We start from the raw sequence: 18651 nt of genomic DNA on the forward strand, positions 1-18651 counted from the left end.
ACCTGTTGTCCAGTGCCCTGCTCAAAGCAGCACCAGCCAGGGCTGCTCACAAGCACCATGCCTGACACTTCCAATCAACATAAAAAACAGTGAGGTCCCTGGTGCCAGTGTCACCAAAATGTAAAAACGCGTGCTGCAGAAGCTCTCCCAACGCTGAACTTCATGCGTATGGGACAGTGGCTTTGAAGGCACTTGATGCTGATGATTATCACTGAGGCCATGCACTTGTTTGCAGCATTTCCATATCGCAGCTTCATCCCCCTGACTCTTCCATGCTCTCACAACTCCCCATCAGAACCGAGGCAGCTGTCACCTTTTTTCAACAGCACTCTCTCTTTCCTTATCCTAGCAGACCTGAATTTTGCCTGGTCCCTTTATCTTTAGGTAGGAAAAGGCATTATTTCAGAATGTTGTCAGGAGGCCATGCTTTGGTTATTCACCAGAACTGTAACCCAATAACAACAGTACGTGTATTTCCACGCCAGTGCCCAACGGGTGTCATGATAAAACTCCATCAGAGTACCAGCCAAACTCTGCCAGCCAGCCACGGAAGTTCAAAACAGAAAGGTAAAGAAATGGTAAAGGAGCATAGTGAAGAAACACCCAGCAGCAACAGAAAAGTGTTTAGGACAAGCGGACCCCATAACCAAATCAGATTCTGTTATTTTGAGATCTGTGAGGGCAATAATTCATTTGCCTGCTTAATAGAAAGCAGTCAGGCCTTTAAACAGCAAGCAACGTATGAAAACTTGACATATCTCAACAAGGAGGATTTCATAGATTGCCAAGGTCTTCACTGCTAAGAGATTTAAAAATAAGCAACAGCCATTAAACATAAGCCTACCCTTTTCTGGCAGCCAGTGCAAAGGACACATGATGAATAACATGATCCTGTCATCAAATGTGTTTGTTCATTTTTCAAACAGCAGAAAAAACCTTGCAGGAAAAAAGTGCAGTACCCAAAGGCTAAGAGAAGTGTACTGCAAGGTGGAATGCATAAGGGCGATGACTTACCAAGGAATAAGGGCACAAACTTAACTGCAGAACCTACAAATCTTTCAAAACTACATATGTAGTATGCATGTCTAAGCTATGCTAAATTTCTTCGTTGCTAAGCTCACTAATTTCAACAGAATTCCTCAGGAAAACGGGGCCTAAAAGAAATAAATATCTGTCTTCTCCATGTCTACATGCAATTACGGCTTCCGTTTTACCAGGTTAAGAACACAGTAGCTGTGACACAATTAAGTGTTAATGTCAATTGCCCACTTTTCTAGGATGGTCTGAACTTGCAAGACCCATGAAATCAGATTATTCAGTTACACAGCAGGTGGAAAAGATAGAAGATAGGAATGAAAAACTATTCTGGGAGGAAACACTGGTTTCCAAAGAACAAACATGTTGCAGATGATTATGCAGTATCAAGAACATCATCTGAATTAACTACTTTTTAAATTTCTTCCTGTACTGTGACTGGATGTACTGATTAAAACTTTGCTTTTGATAAAAGGAAACCTTCCAGACAGGTATCCCATGCTTGCCAATGTTATCACAGAACCTGTGTCCTTCAGCATCTGCAGGATGCTGAACGCGCAAGCACGTGTCCAGATGTGCTGCACATTTATTTAGGTAGTGTTTGTGTGCATATACATGGACACAGGCTTTTGTGTGTGTTAGGGGGAAATGTCCCACGTAATCTGTTCTGCACTACGGATTTAATGACTGACTAAAATTTAGGTGATTTTTTTTTTTTTTTCAGAGGTGCAGAAGCAATCAGTAGCCATATTTTGTTCAAGAATTATAAAATTGACATTGGCTGGACACATGGCAAATGATCTCAGCATGCTGATAGTGAACTCAGGATCAGTGCTACTTTATGGTGTATCAACAGAACAGCAACTGGAGTTCCTTCTACATCCATGCGCGACCCCCATGTCCGAATGATAATTACTCACAGTTTACCTCTAACACAAGAAGCATACTTATGGTTGTCAAAAATTACTAATGAAGGGATGTCCTCCTCCCCCTGAAGAACCTGTTTAGTATAGGTGTGAGGATTTTCTTACTCCGCACTTTGCTAGAAGTACCAAACTAAAAGCTCCAGAAGTGTTTTAAAGTTACTTAAAGTCCCAGGAGTACTACAGGCTTCTAACCAGACCTAACTCTCACCGACTCGACATGCAACTCAGTCTGTCTTACTTTATTCGGTATTACTCCAACCAGTGCCATCTATTGGGAAAACTAACTAAAATTCAGATATTATTTGATTACAAAGAACATGTAACTCTTTGTGTATTGGCAAATTTAGTCTTGCAGTGACTAATAAAAAAATACAGAAAAAGAGAATGAGAATCCACGGTTAAATTCCAAAGTACAGAGCAGTGCAGCTGAGCAGCATGCAGCCAATTCAGGACAGAAAACCTGCTACTGACACCACCAACCACAAAAGACAAAAAGCATTTTTGATCAATTCAGCACCCGCTTCTAGCTAGGAAGAAAAGGATAAAACAAGGATTCATCTGAGAGAGAAATGGAAGATTTTTCAAAATTTAGATAGGTTTAGGGTTGTAAATACTGTAAAGCTGACTACCTTAGGATATACATCAGTCTGGACACTTTGAAAACAAAGTTAACAAAGTTTACATCCCACAAGAAGTAGATTCACAACAAGTAAGGACTTTATCTAGTAAAATCCTTCAATCATAAGGATTCTGAAGTATAATGACTGAGAAGGAGATGATGGTAATTCATTGTCCTCTAACAGCCAGCCACCTTGTCCTTATCTCAACCCTTGAGCCCTTTTCATCATATTTTCTCCCCGTTTCTCTTTGAGGAGGGGGAGTGAGAGGGCGGTTGTGGTGGAGCTTGGCTGCCCACCCGAGTAAAACCACCACAGCAGCCAAGCAGACTGCAGAAGAACTACTGGACTTATGTAAATTCCAAAAACTGCATCTTTTTTTCCACATGCTTTTTTCCTGGATTTTCACTTTGATTTCTGTATCAAATGAGGCAGAAACAACATCCTCAAGCATGCAGTGAACTGTGCCCCAGTTCCCTGCTTGCTGACATTCACTTCCTAGGACTCCCGATTTTCCTTGTATGACCTAACCAAAACTCATAAACATTTTTAGAGGAGTGGGGTGAGGGAGGTCCTGTAGAAAAGGGTTATTTTCAACAACTGTATCTATTTATCTCATAGAAATTATTTTTGTGATTTCTCACTATATGCAGGGTTTTATGGCTCACTGGTCCCCAAGGGAAAAAAACAGATAAAGAATCCCCAAATTTTGTGAAAATGTGTATGTTACCACTTGACCTCCCGCTAAAATTTTTTTACCAGTTTTCCCAAACACTCAGATCTAGTATCGAAACATGCAATGCATACCGTATGTCAGAGGATATTATCCTTGTTTTGGGTATCAGTTAAAGGATTTAATCTTTGATTCTGTTGGATAAATGATAAAGGATACTCGCAGAGAACAATCTGTACTGGCAGGGGGATAGACTAGATGACCTGCGAGGTCTTTTCACTCCTTAACTGCAATTGCTCTACAATCAAAGCCAGGCAGTATCTGAGAATAAGAAGTTTGAATAATTTTATTCACCTTTGCCTTCAACAAGTAGGTCTGCTTTCTGCTGAGCTAGTTTTCTTTACGATTAGCTCACTAACTGGCCAGGTTTACTAAGCCTGAATCCTGACTGAAAGGAAGGACGACTTGGCTGACCCGTACATGACGGTCTTTTTTAGAACAACAGGAGCACTGCACAGCTCGTGGTGGGAGGAGAGATGCAAGCTGATTCTTTCTTTTGGAAACTCATACGGCTTGCCTCACATTTTAGGAGCCTGATCTAACAATACGCATTTTGTCGGCATCATGTAATGAATGTTTGAAGACAAGAAAGCTAGACGGCCCCGATTTATTCCTTTTCTTTGATTAAACCATACTTGTGAGATGCAGAACAAAGAGAGGGTATGGCAGAACGAAGAGCCAGTGGCGCTCTTGAAGAGATGCAAAATCTTCCTCCAGTGATTATCTGCTTTTCTGATTTCTCGCTTGCTCAAGTAAAAAAAAAGACAAATATAACTTCTCTAGACTAGGAGATGCAAAACTTACTACAAGAAGCCCTTACAATCCAGGGATTTTAAAAAATACCTAATTTAACTACACAAACTAAATAGCCTACTTATAAACTATTTAAAGTTCAAATTCTGTATCATTTCATGAAATGTCTGTTTATTGTAGTACCTATAGAATGAAATACTATATATTTTTTTCTCCTCTTACAAAGAAATTATTACTGAAGTTTCATGCTAACCTGACCCTTTAGGAATGACACAGGGGTGTCATTCTACACCCAAATGTAGTTGCTCAGTGCCATTTCGGATGGTTTTGAGCTCTCCACTTGGCCTCCAGCTGCTGGACCTGGGTGAAGCAAGTCTCCAGCAGGTCCTGCAGCACATCTGCCAGCGCTCTGCAGGTGCCACGAGTGCCCCATGACACCCGAAAGGTCAGCAGGCATTGATTTCCCAGCACTTGGACGGCAGTCTCTTCGCTTTTAACTCTGAACATCTAGAGGTATGCGCGGCAAGGAACAATAAAGCCACAGTAATTTCCAAGCAGCTATCATAAGCTTTCCATCACCAGGATGACTTTGCTGTTGCTTAGAAGTAAAAGAGATTTCACAGAAACAGAAGGAAGCAATGGGCTTTAAAAGGTAAATACGGGCAAACTAAAACCATGTGTTACTTCAGCTGCGTGGGGAAAGTAACACCGAATGTTTTAAGAGGCAAAGAAAAAAAGCTTTGCACTACTGGAGGAGACTCTGGAAGCTGACATCCGGACTCCCAGTGCTGCCACCGACTTTTCCTGCGCTTGAGCGTGTCCCTAACCCCTTGGGAGCCATCTGCCTCACGCTTGTCATCTTGTCTCTTCTGGTGGAATAAAGGGCTTATTAGCCTGGGCTCAGCAGTCGCATGGACTTTGGCTGAGAGCAGGCGCGCCTTGCCAAGTCGCGGGGTGGGCGCAGGGGGCCTGCATCTGCCCAGAGACATCCACGGGCCGGGGCTCACCAGGAACGGTCTCCATCCTCTGCACGGAGGGAGAACCCTGAGCCCCAGGGCCAACCCTGCATAGTGCCAGGGCTGACACATGGTGGGGGCGCACAGCTCTGCCCTGGTGCCTGCCGGCCTCTCCTGTGCCAGCAGCCCTGCTTGTCGCCCAAACACGGGTGGAGATTACTCCGATACGTGCGTTTTCAGCAAAACAAATTAATTAGTAGCACGTGCTCTTTTTCTATTTCGTCTCGCACAAGGAGGGAGGGAGAGGGGGAATTATTTATGAAAAGTTGCATCCGAAATTAATTTAATTTCATTCATACGCTGCTAGTATAAATAGCGCTGTTATGGATTGTGTTATAGTGAAAATAATATTTGCGTTAAGAATTATCTTCATTAAAGCAGCTAATCTAAGTGGGGAAAAAAATACACAAAATTCCTAGCACACAGGCCTCAGAAAAGCTTATCCCTTTTGCCCAGAAAACCTGACCCCATCAGTTGGTCTCATGAAAGATATTGCTTCTTCCCACTTCTTCCTTCGTCGCCTCTTTGATATCCTTTGACTATTGTGGCAACAACATTATTGCAAATTACTATTATTATAAAATTATGTGATTTATACTTTTTTCTTTAATAACATTTCAGAATTCATTCAGTATACTTGTTTAAGTGGTGAATGCTATTTAGAAGGGGATAAATACTGATTTACATTTCTAAGTGTCTTTTAACATAGAGAAGACACTGTCAATGTGAAAATCTGTGGGGAGTGGGAGATGGTTTGGAGGATGGAGGGAATAATCATGTCACATTTAAGCCTGTATGATCTGTTTCCATAGAAAAAGGTTAGAGATCAACAAATTCTCAGTTTAGTTCAGTAATAAATGAAGGTTGGCTAGGGTATTAAATTTCTGGGGGAAGCATTAGCCAATATGTACAGCAGCAGCCTCTGGTGGTCTAAGAAAAAATGGTAGTATCTATAAGTAAGGATAGAAATATGTTTTTTAAAAGGATGTATGTACATATTTAGCTATTTGACTCAATTCTGCATTCAACACATTAAAAAACAGATGCTTTTAAAACGATCTGCTGGCAATATGCTTGTTAAAATCTGAACAGCAAGAGTATTAAAATTCATATGCATACATTAACATGTTATATAAAAGTAAAATGCTTTTGTTTAATCATTCTATAAAGTATTATAAGTCAATGCTGATTATCAAGAAGTTTTCTCCTTGGTTTGTGCTGCTAAAAAAGAAACCAAATTTGTAAGATTTTTACTGAATTGATGACATTTTCTGTCTTCACTTGTGAATTCACTTGGCAGATGTTTTCAAGAACAAAAAATTCTGTCTTATTACAAAACATATTAAGCAGGTTTTTCTGCCATAATGTTTGACATGATGTTTACTGCCCAGACCAAATCAGTCCCTTTAACAAGCTATAACATATGCCAGAAAGTACATTATTTCTTAGTTAAGAAAACTTACAGCATGAAACAATAAGTGCTTTGATCTTTCAAGCACTATGCTTAATGCACTACATACTTTGATAGTCATTTTTATTTATATTCGTTTTGTATAAAAATACAGTGCAAATTGAGATTTTGTATTTTAAGACTCTGCTTTTACATATTCTTGAATATCCCGTCCATTTGCATTTTCCTATGAAAAAAATAAAAATAAAATACTTATAGAAATTTACAATGGAGGAATTCTATTTTTGCACATTTTGGACAATCTAACTGCACGAGTTGGACCACGATCCAGACGGCTCTAATTTCATCACATGGCATTTCCTCGTCAGACCACAACAGATCTTAGTGACCCTATGGGAATATAACATAAGGATATTTATTCCTATTGCCTAACAGTCTGAAACGATGTCCCCAGCACATTTGACACAAACAAATCTTCCTTCAACGTTAGATGCAGTCAATGCCTTTGCTGTATCTCAATGAATGCATTTACCACAGCCACTGAGAAGAAATTTTTGATCTTTGCCCTGCTTGGCAAGGGCAATCTGAGGCTTACTCTGTTTTTTTGATTTTTGTTTTCAAAATTCTTTGCTGATACTACTACCAGAACATATATCATCCTTAAATATCCTGTGGATTGACAATATAATTTTTTCTTTTTAATTTTTTTCAAGAGCACAGTGAGTCAAAGGTATTGCATACCATAGAACAAGTAAAATCCTAGCTAAATTGTTCTTTCTGGTTGTTCCAAAGACCGTGCCCCTCACCAGCCCGTGGTTAAGGTGAGGCAGGCAGTGACCCCAGGGTGCAAGCAAAGGGTGCTCCCTGTATCACACACAACTCAAGCAGGGGAGGCAAGAAATACATCACGAGCAAGGCATTGCACCATTTTGTCTGCACCATGGTATGCCTGGAGAGAGTATCAACTGTGTCTTTGGCTAGAAAAACAGACCAGAACACGTTTTATTCACAGCTCCTCTTGCAACCACCTGTCTAAGTTTTTACAGACTTAGCAGTTCCACCCAACAGGGTAAATGGTACCCTATCGGCGGTCCAGTTCTGTTTCAGAAACCAATAGGCAAGTAAATTGCAGTAATTTATCCTGCCATACACTGAAGCAGGGATATTTTTCATTCTGTTTCAAAAAATCTCTCTATATTAGGGATTATTAAAGAAAAGAAAAGCAAAAAATTCTTTCAGAATAAAACACTGATTGCATTAGAAAGCCCCATTTCATTTATTTCACCCACAAAAGGAGACTCTTTCACTAAAACTTATACTACTTCTTTCCTAGGTTTGAAGAAAATTGAATAAAGGGAATGTCAACAGTCATATCTGAGGCACAGAGCCACGCAAAAAAAGAAAATGATATGGAGTCATGCATTTTATGTTTCGGGGGTCAAACCTCCCGAAGCCAAATTTCATGCCTCATCAAGCAAAAGAGCCATGAGAAGGTGGAACTGCTAAAAAGGTATCAAAAAAAGGTTTACTCTCAACAAGAGGACACTGGACCAGCATGCTGATTAAATGCATTTCTGGACAATACAGCAATGTCCACCGGCCCCTGATGCACCTTGACACAAGCCTCCTTGCCCCTCTTAAGAAACAGGGTCTGACCGGCAGGAAGAATGGCTTATTCCACAAAAAGAAGCAGATAGACAAAAAAAAAAACACCACACACACACAAAAACCAAAATACCACAGTGCTCTGTTGGTGGCTCTGAATATATATATACGCATCCTTTTGTTTCCCATACTCAGTAGTGAGATATTCCTCAAGAGCCACAGTAATATTTATGGTATTAGTGATTCTTACATCCAGGTTACAAAACCTTTTAACCAGACAGTACAGCTGCATTTCTCCTACAAACATTTTGATGTTAAACCACAATTAACAGGAACAACCTAAAATTTAAGATGATTCTAACATCCCTTTTGCTGACTTTTTCTCTATTTCACACCAGAAAGGCACACACGCTTTTACTGATTTAAGTACACTGTGGCTTTTCTGCCATGTTTTACCACTGAATGAAAACACTAACTTTCATAATAAAGGCTTTGGAAATTGCATGACTCAGTCTCGAATGTATAATGCATAGTATGTATATGAAGCAGAATGTGTCAAAGTGCAAATAATATTGTTTGTGCCCCCTGCAGAATTAGAAATCCTCGGGTAGCACTGTTATAACGATCCCATGCTGGTAGCATTACAAAGTGCAAAGGTTCACTGAGTAAGAAAAGAGCAGGGGACAGAGTTTCCTCATTACACCATTCTCGAACTATTCTAGCTTAAATATTTATTAAGATATTAATAACTCTCCTCCTTTATCTGCCTTCAGAAGTTCAGCTGAAACACAATGGATGGCTGCTCATATGAAAACAATACATTATAGGGTAAATCTGCTACCACACAAGATGAACACCGGTATTTTCCACAATACATTATTAATTCAGCAGGTAATATGTTAAAAAACTATCAGGCAATAACTATTGCTTCCCCAATATAAGACAATGTAATACAATAAATGCATGCATGACGTGTGAAGCTAATGTGTTGCCTAAACTGCATTAAAAAGTGTTTCTTGTGTACACCTCTATTTATAAAATCATTTTTACAAAGTCTTCCTTAAATCATTCCCTTTCTTGATAGCACCACTGAGTTCCTCTGGGGTTTATTTGAAGTTCCCCTTTGAAATTAGAAAGGACTGTTTTGTAACTCTTCTAAAACTTCACATTCAGCAAGTGACAAAAAATATCAATAGAATAAAGACACAGGAACTCTGTATGAACTCTTCAATGCAGTAACGTATTTGTTTTTTTTAAAAAAACACACTACTTATTAGCTAATATGGACAGTAAACATATTGATACATCAGTAAAGAAGGACAAAAAAAAAAGTAAAAGAAACTTACTCTAATATATATCTGCATTGTTTCTTTTTCTTTTTGTGGATTTCGATACTTCTCGTAGAAGTCACGTCGCTTCTTTGTTTCCTTCTGGATTTTATCTTTTCTTTCCCTCTTTTCTGCAGGTTCATCTGAGCTATCAGAAGACAGCTGTACTTGGGCTTTTGTCTTCTCCACTTCAATATAGTTCTCATTGGGATTCAGTACTATTACTCCATAGCCTTCCTGGTTTAGAAGAGACAAAAAAAAAAAAAGAAAAGAAAGAAATATGAAAAGGGAGATTTAATACTTGAAAATGCTTCGCATTTACTTTAATGCTCTTAAAAACTTATATATTTATTTCAGCAAGTTCACACAACATAATTTTTAGAATAGCATTTTGAGAATATTCTGTTTGTTTCATTTCTGTCATTAAAGGGATATTGATGTGTGAGTATGTGTCTGTGCATGCACTTATGCATATACACATCCCTTAGCGTCAGAAAAGTTGCCTGTTTTACCTCTAAAATAATTTAATATGTTGTTTTATTCATAAGCACGGTATACGACTTTTTCAGAAAACAGTATTAGAACTAAAAGCAAAATATTGTTTTAAGAACTCTATATAACGATGAATAAAAAGCTTTAAATCCAGCCAATAAAAACCTTTAGAATAGAAAGGATGGAGGGATTTCATATATATATTAGAGAGAGCATGTGAAAATTATTCAGAGCGGTTTAAAACAGTAAAACCTTTTGTCTAGCTGACAAGCATACCATGCAGAAGCCAATAGCGGCAGTAACAATGAATCAATACCAAAACTGATTCAGTGGTATTGCTTACAAGTCAACTCTTTTACTGTGGGGTTGACTTTTAAGCACGTCTTTAAATCTGCTCTAAAACTTCATTGGGATTATGTCCCGTATTCAACAAACCCAGAGAAAATTTGTGACCTGGAGGATGCTTTTGAGCATACCAGCTGCATTTTTGTGCCTCAGAAAATGAGCTGGTTGAAAAATACATGAATTTATGAATGAGAAATAAATCTTGAATAAATCAGCCAATCATTTTATTATGATTTTTAAATGATGGTAAATCATACAAGAATTGTAATATTTGTGAAAGATAATCGCAAATGCAGGGAGAAAAAGGGAAGCACGTGCATTTAACAGATGAGTCCTTAAAGTTACCATGGGTTCCCAATGAAAATCAAGCTGTCCTTTAAAAGTAAATTTTAATAAAGACTCACTTTTTGAGAATGTCTATACTAATTATCCGACTAAACAGCTTTATTCCAGCTTTTCATTTAATGCTTAATTTTGCACTTAGGCTGGGCAGGAAGATCAAAGACGTCCACATACCTAGCTTCACCAGAATAAACCAAATCTACACCAACAAAAGGTACTTTATTTGGACTTGCTTTATTCTAATCTGTAGAGCTATTCAAAAATCTTGTAACGCATTGTGGTCACTGTCAGGTAGACAGATTGTCACTCAGTGATTTTCTACAGTTGGACACACTCGACTAGTTATCAAAATCACATTTGAAGGAAGTTCCTACCCCTCTTCCTTGTGCTGCACAACTTTTCACGCCCTTCTCAAATTTCTGCCATAGCTTCTCCTCCCACCAAAACTAAGCTAAAGGACACTGTTGCACTCTGCTAAACAGGGTGAAATAGAGGCATTCAGTACACTGTCTCTGGTGTAAGGAACGTGCTCAAAAAAGGTCACCGTAGGCCAAAGAGAAAATTGCCTCCTCACTAGATTCGGTACCATGAGTAAGTGGTCTCCTGTCATGTTTCTTCCCTGCCCTCTCCACGGAGTGAATTGAACTTAGGTAAATATAAATAAATAAATAGCCAAATAAATAAATGGAGGGGGAGGAGGAGGGGCAGAGAAAGACGGGAAACAAAGGAAGGCCTGGTTTAAAAGCTACCCACGCCTCTGCCGCTCATATCAGCACACGATGCCGCCCGCGCTCACTGCTGGTGAGGCCGATACAATTCATGCTCATGAAATCCAAAGCCCCGGACCCATTGCCGAGGAGAAATACCACTTCAGCAGGTATACATGCTGCTAAACTGCACGGCTCGGATGAAAATCATAAATTTGGGGCCCTCTGGCAGTGGAGTGAGGACCAAGTTGTTGCCGCGCTTGGCACGAAGCACTGTGGTGGTGGCCTCAGCCGCTGCTCCCTTTGTTGCTTGTCTTCTTGACCTGTTCATCCTGAGCAGAGACGTCCTGCCTATCGATTCTTTTTGCCTTCTATACAATGCCAAATGCAAAATTCATGTATTTATTATAGGTTTACGAGTGTTACAGGAATCTGAAGCTCTGTGTCCACTTTTCGCTGACCACAAAACAGACACATAAATCATCAAAGAAGTAGAATTTGTCTAAGTTATTGATTATGTAACTGAAAATTACATGACTCATTTGTCCAATTTTATAAGGACACAATGTCAATTTTTCACACAGACATCAACAGATGAAATATGATTCCATTTTGAAATTCACTATTTCATAAATCAATTAGAGGATTTTTACCAATTATATTTTAAGCAGCATAACGTGTCTCCCTCTACATTTATTTTTTTTTTTCTGAGATAGCATGCCTTTACTGTCAGTACGATTAAAGTAATTAAGTAATAACTGAGTTGTTTTTTTTTCTTCTCTCAATCGTGGGAAAAACTATCATACCAATTGTTAAGAATTTCTCCTAGGAAAATAATTTCCTTTCAGATTACTTTGCTTACAATGTGTTTTCCTTTCTCCTGTCTTCTGCCTCCTAAATTACAAGACATTAACAATGGCACCAGAAAGATTTGATAGCCACATGTATAAAGATGACTGGTAAAACCATGCCTGATTCCAAATTCTCTCGTTCAGCCTTACCCTAAACATTTTCTATTGACAATGAATACTTAACTTTAAATAACATCTGTGTAAACAATATGCCTTTTAAGTTCCATTAATTTCTTTAAAATGCACTCACACAGGCAGAGCTGCACCATTAAATTTCAGTATAATCAGAAAATGAAAAAAGATGGGCCTCTTCACTGACTCAGAGGGGTTGTGCAAAGTGCAAGTCAATGCAAACCTGAATACACAAAACCACTAATATTTAAAAACAGGCCCTTAGGAAACTCTAATAACAGGCATGATACAGGTTTGGTGTGACTATTTAGAAAAGACAAAATCACATTCATTAAAATCTTTAAATGAATTTGCAAATATATACCTCACGACGTCATTAAGAATATGCATTTCTGTTATGATGAGCTTACAGCGTTATTAAAATGTAGTGAGTACCATCATTCAGACAAGTTTTAAAACTTGGTGATGTTTTCAGTGTAAGTAACAGTGGAGTCAATTTTTCTATGTATCGAGCGCACACAGAAAGATAAACCACTGTGCAAAGTGCAGTTTTTTCACAGTAAAAAGGTAAACTTTCTAACAATAACAGAAAAACCTCCATAAATCTTTACTTAATTAAACCAAGCTAAGCCCGGTGCTCTACCATGTATCTGAGAGAATACAGATGCCACAGAGAAGTCAAAGTTTGCCTGCATCACCCATTAGTGTATCTGTGATGAGAAGTAATAATCAGGATAGACACTGATAAATACAAGTTGCAGCCTCTAACCTACTCGCTCAGGGGATACAATTACAGTTTCTCTTTCAGACTAGAATACTCTATTAGCAGCTATTTCCTGGAATTCACTTCATGGTAAGTCAGCAGTAAAACATCTTTAACAACTACTATCAACCTCCAAGTAACTACTTCTGGAGGCAGGGGACTGTGTGCAAGCTCTGCTTTCAGGTTAGTAAATACAAATGTACATAATTGTTGTCTGTCTTGTAACTGAACCAGCAACGTATGATGAAAACTGGCTGAAAAAAATCAAGTGTTGGGAAGAATAAAAAATCTCAGTTACAATACCTTTACTACAAAGCCAGAGCAATGTAGAAGGGCCTTTTTCACCCTAATACACAAGCCAGAATTGCAAAGGTACAGTCCCTTACTGGAAGTTTAAGCAAGTTGTTTGAAACAACAAAATCAGGCAGTAAAACTGAGATTAAAAAAAAAAAAAAAAAAAAAAAAAAGTAAAAGAACTCCAAAATATTCAAAATATTTGAGGTAAATTCTAAATCTTTTGAAATCTCTTCTGCCTAGCCAAATGAATAATGAGCTGAAAGGATTCAGCTCTGCATATTAATCCACCAGGATGGGATACCATATGTGACCAGAGAGGTCAGGGCTGGAGAGGAATCTTTTGACCTGTGTAACTATCTTTTTGGACTGCAAGCGGGGGTCTGAAAGAGATCATTTTCTTAAGGCTTATCAACCTGATTTTTCAAGTTCAGATTTCTGTGTAGATTGTTTGCAACAAGCTCAGAGCTAATTCCCAAGGGAAATGTAACTCCAAGTGCTCGGCTCTTAAACCTTCCCGTGGTTAAAATGGACACAGCAACGTCCATTCATCTTTCTGAAAGATGTATGTTCCGTTTATTTTCCATCTTTTTTCATGGGAAGGGTACATATATGTCACTGTTGCAACATCGTAGGTGCAACAGTGGGATGAGGTCATGACAACCAATCCGAAGTCACTAGTGAAGCGTTAAAGTAAACATAGCTGTTGGAGATGCAGCTCAGCTTGAAAAATGCCCCCTCCATTATTTGAGCAATTTTCTCAAGACGTGACCTGAGACTGAAACGCCTGAAATGTCAGTTGACTCCGCTTTCTGTTTCCACCCAATGTACATTTTGGCAACTGCACCCTGCCAGTACTTTGCAATATTTTCACCCCAGCTACACCTCAGCGCTTGGCGCGCTGAATTCCAGTGCTGTGTCCAAGTGTGTAAAAATGCCGTGTTACTGCCAAACACACATTGTCCCACTAAGTTCCCAACTTAAAATAGCTCATCAAGTTAGGCAGGAAAAGAAAACATGCCACAAAAAGTTTTTAGAGGACCACCTGTTGTCTATTATTTTTACATAGCACTTACTCATAAATCATAACACAGGGTAATTAATCAAGCTGTCAAAGAGAAGGTCAAAGGTTATGTGGGGGAGTCAGAAGGTCATGCATGGGCTGATAGAGGTCAGGGTCACACCGCATTCCTCATTATCAAGTTGGGATGAGAGACGGCCCAAGCAAACAAAAGTGAAAGCAGATGGAGAAGTGAGTGGATAAAAAAAAAAAGAAAGAAGAAAACTTCACAAACAAAAAGAAAAGTGAAAGAAGAATGTCAGTTGCCTTCAAACAAGGAGGAGAATAGAGCAGAAATACATTGAGATGTTCTCAAAAGGTCTCACACAACACAAAGAAACTACAGTTTGATTATTCAAATACATTTAATATAACTTTCCATCTGATCTTTTTGCAAATAGTAAGCAATGCTACAAACTAGGCGCAGTAGTTTTGGTTCCATTTCACATCTGAAGTCAATACTTTCGAGGTGAATTAGACAAAAGAACCCTATTGCTGTGATGAATTCTGATGGATATATAAAAGTGCTTTTAAATGCTGAAGTTTATTCCTGTTTATGGCTACAACCAACAGAGGTTCAATAAAAACTTATAACCTGTTTGAATGATGTATTAAGAACTATACTTTCATATACACAAATACTCAAAAACACAAAGCATCATAAAAGTCCCTCTGGATGACACAACCGTTATAAAATATTCTATCATTACACTGACCTGAATTAGATGCAGAATACTGTGCAAAATTAGCTGTCACCCTTTCCTCAAAATCTTTGTTAATCTCATTTTGAATGTTTGCAGCTTTATCAACACATGCATCAATGTCAGCTCCTTGGTTACTGAACCGCTGTACTTGGAAGAAGATATAATTAAAATGTTTTGGCACAGAAAAGGTGAAATTGTATCTTCCCCTGTTCCCTGAGGAGTCTGTAAAACATGTAGGATATATTGACAAACACACACCCTTGTCTAGAGCCCTGACATCCCAGGTCACCCAACTGCTATTTATTTCAAAACATTCACTTTACACTTACCCAAACTGTCACCTGCTGTGTTACTAACTTTTAATGGATATTAGAGCTATAAAAACAATAAACTCTTCATTTCCTTTCTGTTACTGCCTTCTAATTCCTCACTGCATTTGGTCTGCATGCGGAACTGTATTCATCTCATTTCACCATATATAGGAACTTTGTGCTGGGAAGTACAAAACAGGCCATTAAGTGTGTTTTCCTTCACTATTTATTAATTTGGTGCTAGTGCAGCTATCCTAAACAAACCAATGTTCTAGGCTAAAAAAAACAACAACACAACAAAACAGACAAAACACCACCACAAAACAGATAAGCTGTAACTGCATTTTGAGTTTACTGTTGGAAAGTTTTGAAAAGAACTAGTGTTTTACATCTATCTATAATTAGCAACCTAGATATGTCTATGTTAAGATCTGCAGTCATGTTTCATGGTGTTTGTTCCGAAGGCCAAAACTAAGAAAACACATCTGTGTATTACAAAAGTTTTGCTCCCTTACTTGTGTACTGTATCCTTGATAGGGAACTCCTGTGCCTTTGTAAGCCCCGACTTAATTGAGATTTTCAGTAGAAGATTGTTTCTCATCATAAGTGAAATGCAAGAAACCTAAAAAATGCTGTCGCATTAACTTAATTATGTGAATTAATAGAAAAGAATTAGGTTCACATTCAAAGGCTTCTTCAAACATTCTTTAATAAGCCTCAGCCACAACACCTCTCCCTAACGTGAGATTCAGGCTATCTAGAGAAATCACGGGAGGCTGAATGGAAGTGAATTCACCCCAACCACCCAGGCGGAGTAGGACTGCAAATAATCCTCCCATAATAACTGTCCAGGCTGCAATAATAGTCTCTGCTCTTCTTCACTAACTGCACACAGCGTTGGGGACCATACAAGCCATGAAAGAACGAATTCACCAGTTACCCCCAAGGCCTGGCATCTTTAAATGATACCTATTGGACCCCTTTCTGTAATTAGCGCCTGCATTCTCCTCTCTTATAAAACTATTGTACTTCCTTTCCCTCCAAAAATTGCAGGAGCTTCAGTGTGGTACCAGATATCATACAGGAAACTCGTGCCTCTTTTACTTTTTTTTTGTTAAGATTTTGATTAAAAGGTCATTCAGGTTTACACAGAACTTTACTTTTTAATGAAACATACCAGAAACACAATTGTTATCAAACACTTCATAAAACCCACAGAAGTAATACTTAACTATTAATTCTAATTTACAGATAGGCAAATCAAGGAGAATAAAAGTTACTCTCTGAAACTCTTGCTCAAATGAGGTGCAGAGATGAAGCTGGATTGCGGGATTTTTTAATGTTTCTATGGTGTTTCTCAGCATCCCATTAGCTGACAGCAAAAGTTCTCAGCTGCAAATTCATTTTCCAATCCACTTTGCCTCCTCCCTGAAAATGTCACAGTATGTCTTAATTATTCTCTTTTGTATTTCATAATGAATATAACTCCAAATAGGTTTTAAGTTTGTACTTTTATGTAGCACAACATGAAAAAATAATTTTATTCTAAAATATACGTAATTTCCCTCTCATTTCCAATTGTGCAAAATATTTTTGTAAACATTCTCATTCTGTGAGCTGTTCTGCAGACATTTCAATGAGCTCAGAGATTTGTCTAGATTTGTAACATCTTTATCTTGCACAAAGGTAACCCAAGTAGCCAAGGTCTTCTACTTTACCTTTCACCTGCAAGAAATTATATATATGAAACCACTACTGCAAAAAAAAAAAAAGATTAAATATAAATCTCTTTCAAGGTCTGTACTTCAGCTTTTTGTTCTGTACTGCAGAGGGAAAAAGCATCACCCAGTAAGTGTTTTCTGTAAAATCTTGAAGTTATCCAAGTCTCGCAAGGCACCACCCATTAAGCGCTGAGGGTTGTTTGTGACCACGGTCTAAAAATCTTCTATCTGAATGACAGAAAATTCAGCTGGTTTTAGTATGTGCATGCATTCAGACACTTCCCTGACAAAATAACCACTTGTAATCTAAAACTAAAGCTTCTGGTTTGCACCTATCTTCAACAAACAGGTGCAATTCAGTACATTGATGCTCCTTCCTTCCCACAGTGACCTATGTCAGAAGACCTTCTTATACTTCTTCTGCTAAATAATTTAATTACTTATGAGTTATGGTTTCTTTGTAACCTTTTAAATGACTAACTCATTAAAATGCAAAAATATGCAAAACATGATGTCACTGGGTCAAACAGCTGTGTTGGTAAAATTATGGCTGTGAAAGTCCCTAAGAACATGAAAATATTAATAATTTATATTGCTCATTATATGGCAAAAAACTCTTTAAACAGATTTAGAGACAGATTAATTTTATAATCACAAAACGCTACACTACCTCACGGTAACAAATCTTTTTACCATCTGTGACCCTATTGTATATGCAAAATATAGCTTAAGAATCTTTTTGTTAATATGTTTTAAATTACAAATATTGATGAAAAATGCCTTGTGAAAATCTAATACGGATGTACAGAATTGTGGTTTTAAAAAATATCCCTCTTTGTTATGGATTTTATGATCACTTAAGTTTTCCTGAATAGACAGCACATAGCAAGAACACATAGGTATTTCTTAAATGTCAGCAAGTCTTTACTGCAAATACTTTGCAAATTAGTATCACATGCAGGCTGGCCTTGTGTCGCTTCAAGGCTATTGAACCCAGAAGTTTTTTGGAATTCATGAAGCAACAGACAAGTATCGCTGAAAATATGTAAACAAAGTATTATCACATCCAAAGTTTAAAATGTCTCATGTCAGTGCTACACAGACTCCTAAAGCTAAAATGAAAGGACAGTGAAACCTCCATTCCTGGGATTCTCAACTGATTGTGTCTTTAGACACACAAGAGGTTTCAAGTTGCAATAAACAAGATTTCTGAAGCTGCTAGCTCCAAGTTCTACTTTTTTTTTTTTTTTTTTTTTTTTTTTTTTCTGTTGTAAGGCATTGTCCTAAGGGCTACCAGAACTTTTCTCTGGGACTAATATAATGTAGTGGCACAGTGCATTAATAACTACTTCTCTGGAAAAAAAAAAAAAAAAAAAAAAAAAAGGGGCCAAAAAAAAGCATTCCACTGAAAATAACCCAAACCCTGTCACGGTATTTATTTACTTTTACATACAGAAAGTTTTTTTTTTTTTTTTTTTTTTTTTTTTTTTTTTTTTTTCCCCAAC

At 38.0% G+C, this 18651-nt stretch overlaps 1 protein-coding gene across 4 annotated transcripts in view; it reads right to left on the reverse strand.

Annotated features, from left to right (window-relative positions):
* Positions 1 to 18651, reverse strand: part of ARB2A (ARB2 cotranscriptional regulator A) — a 253767-nt gene that overhangs the window by 118410 nt on the left and 116706 nt on the right. For all 4 annotated transcript variants that reach the window (XM_082783044.1, XM_082783042.1, XM_082783043.1 and 1 more), the window contains exon 7: positions 9443 to 9661. In XM_082783044.1, the coding sequence (XP_082639170.1) occupies positions 9443 to 9661 (219 nt within the window). The remainder of the gene's footprint in view (positions 1 to 9442; positions 9662 to 18651) is intronic.

The sequence above is a fragment of the Aythya marila genome (genome assembly GCF_965140915.1).
Source record: "Aythya marila genome assembly, chromosome: Z".
Taxonomy (NCBI): domain Eukaryota; kingdom Metazoa; phylum Chordata; class Aves; order Anseriformes; family Anatidae; genus Aythya; species Aythya marila.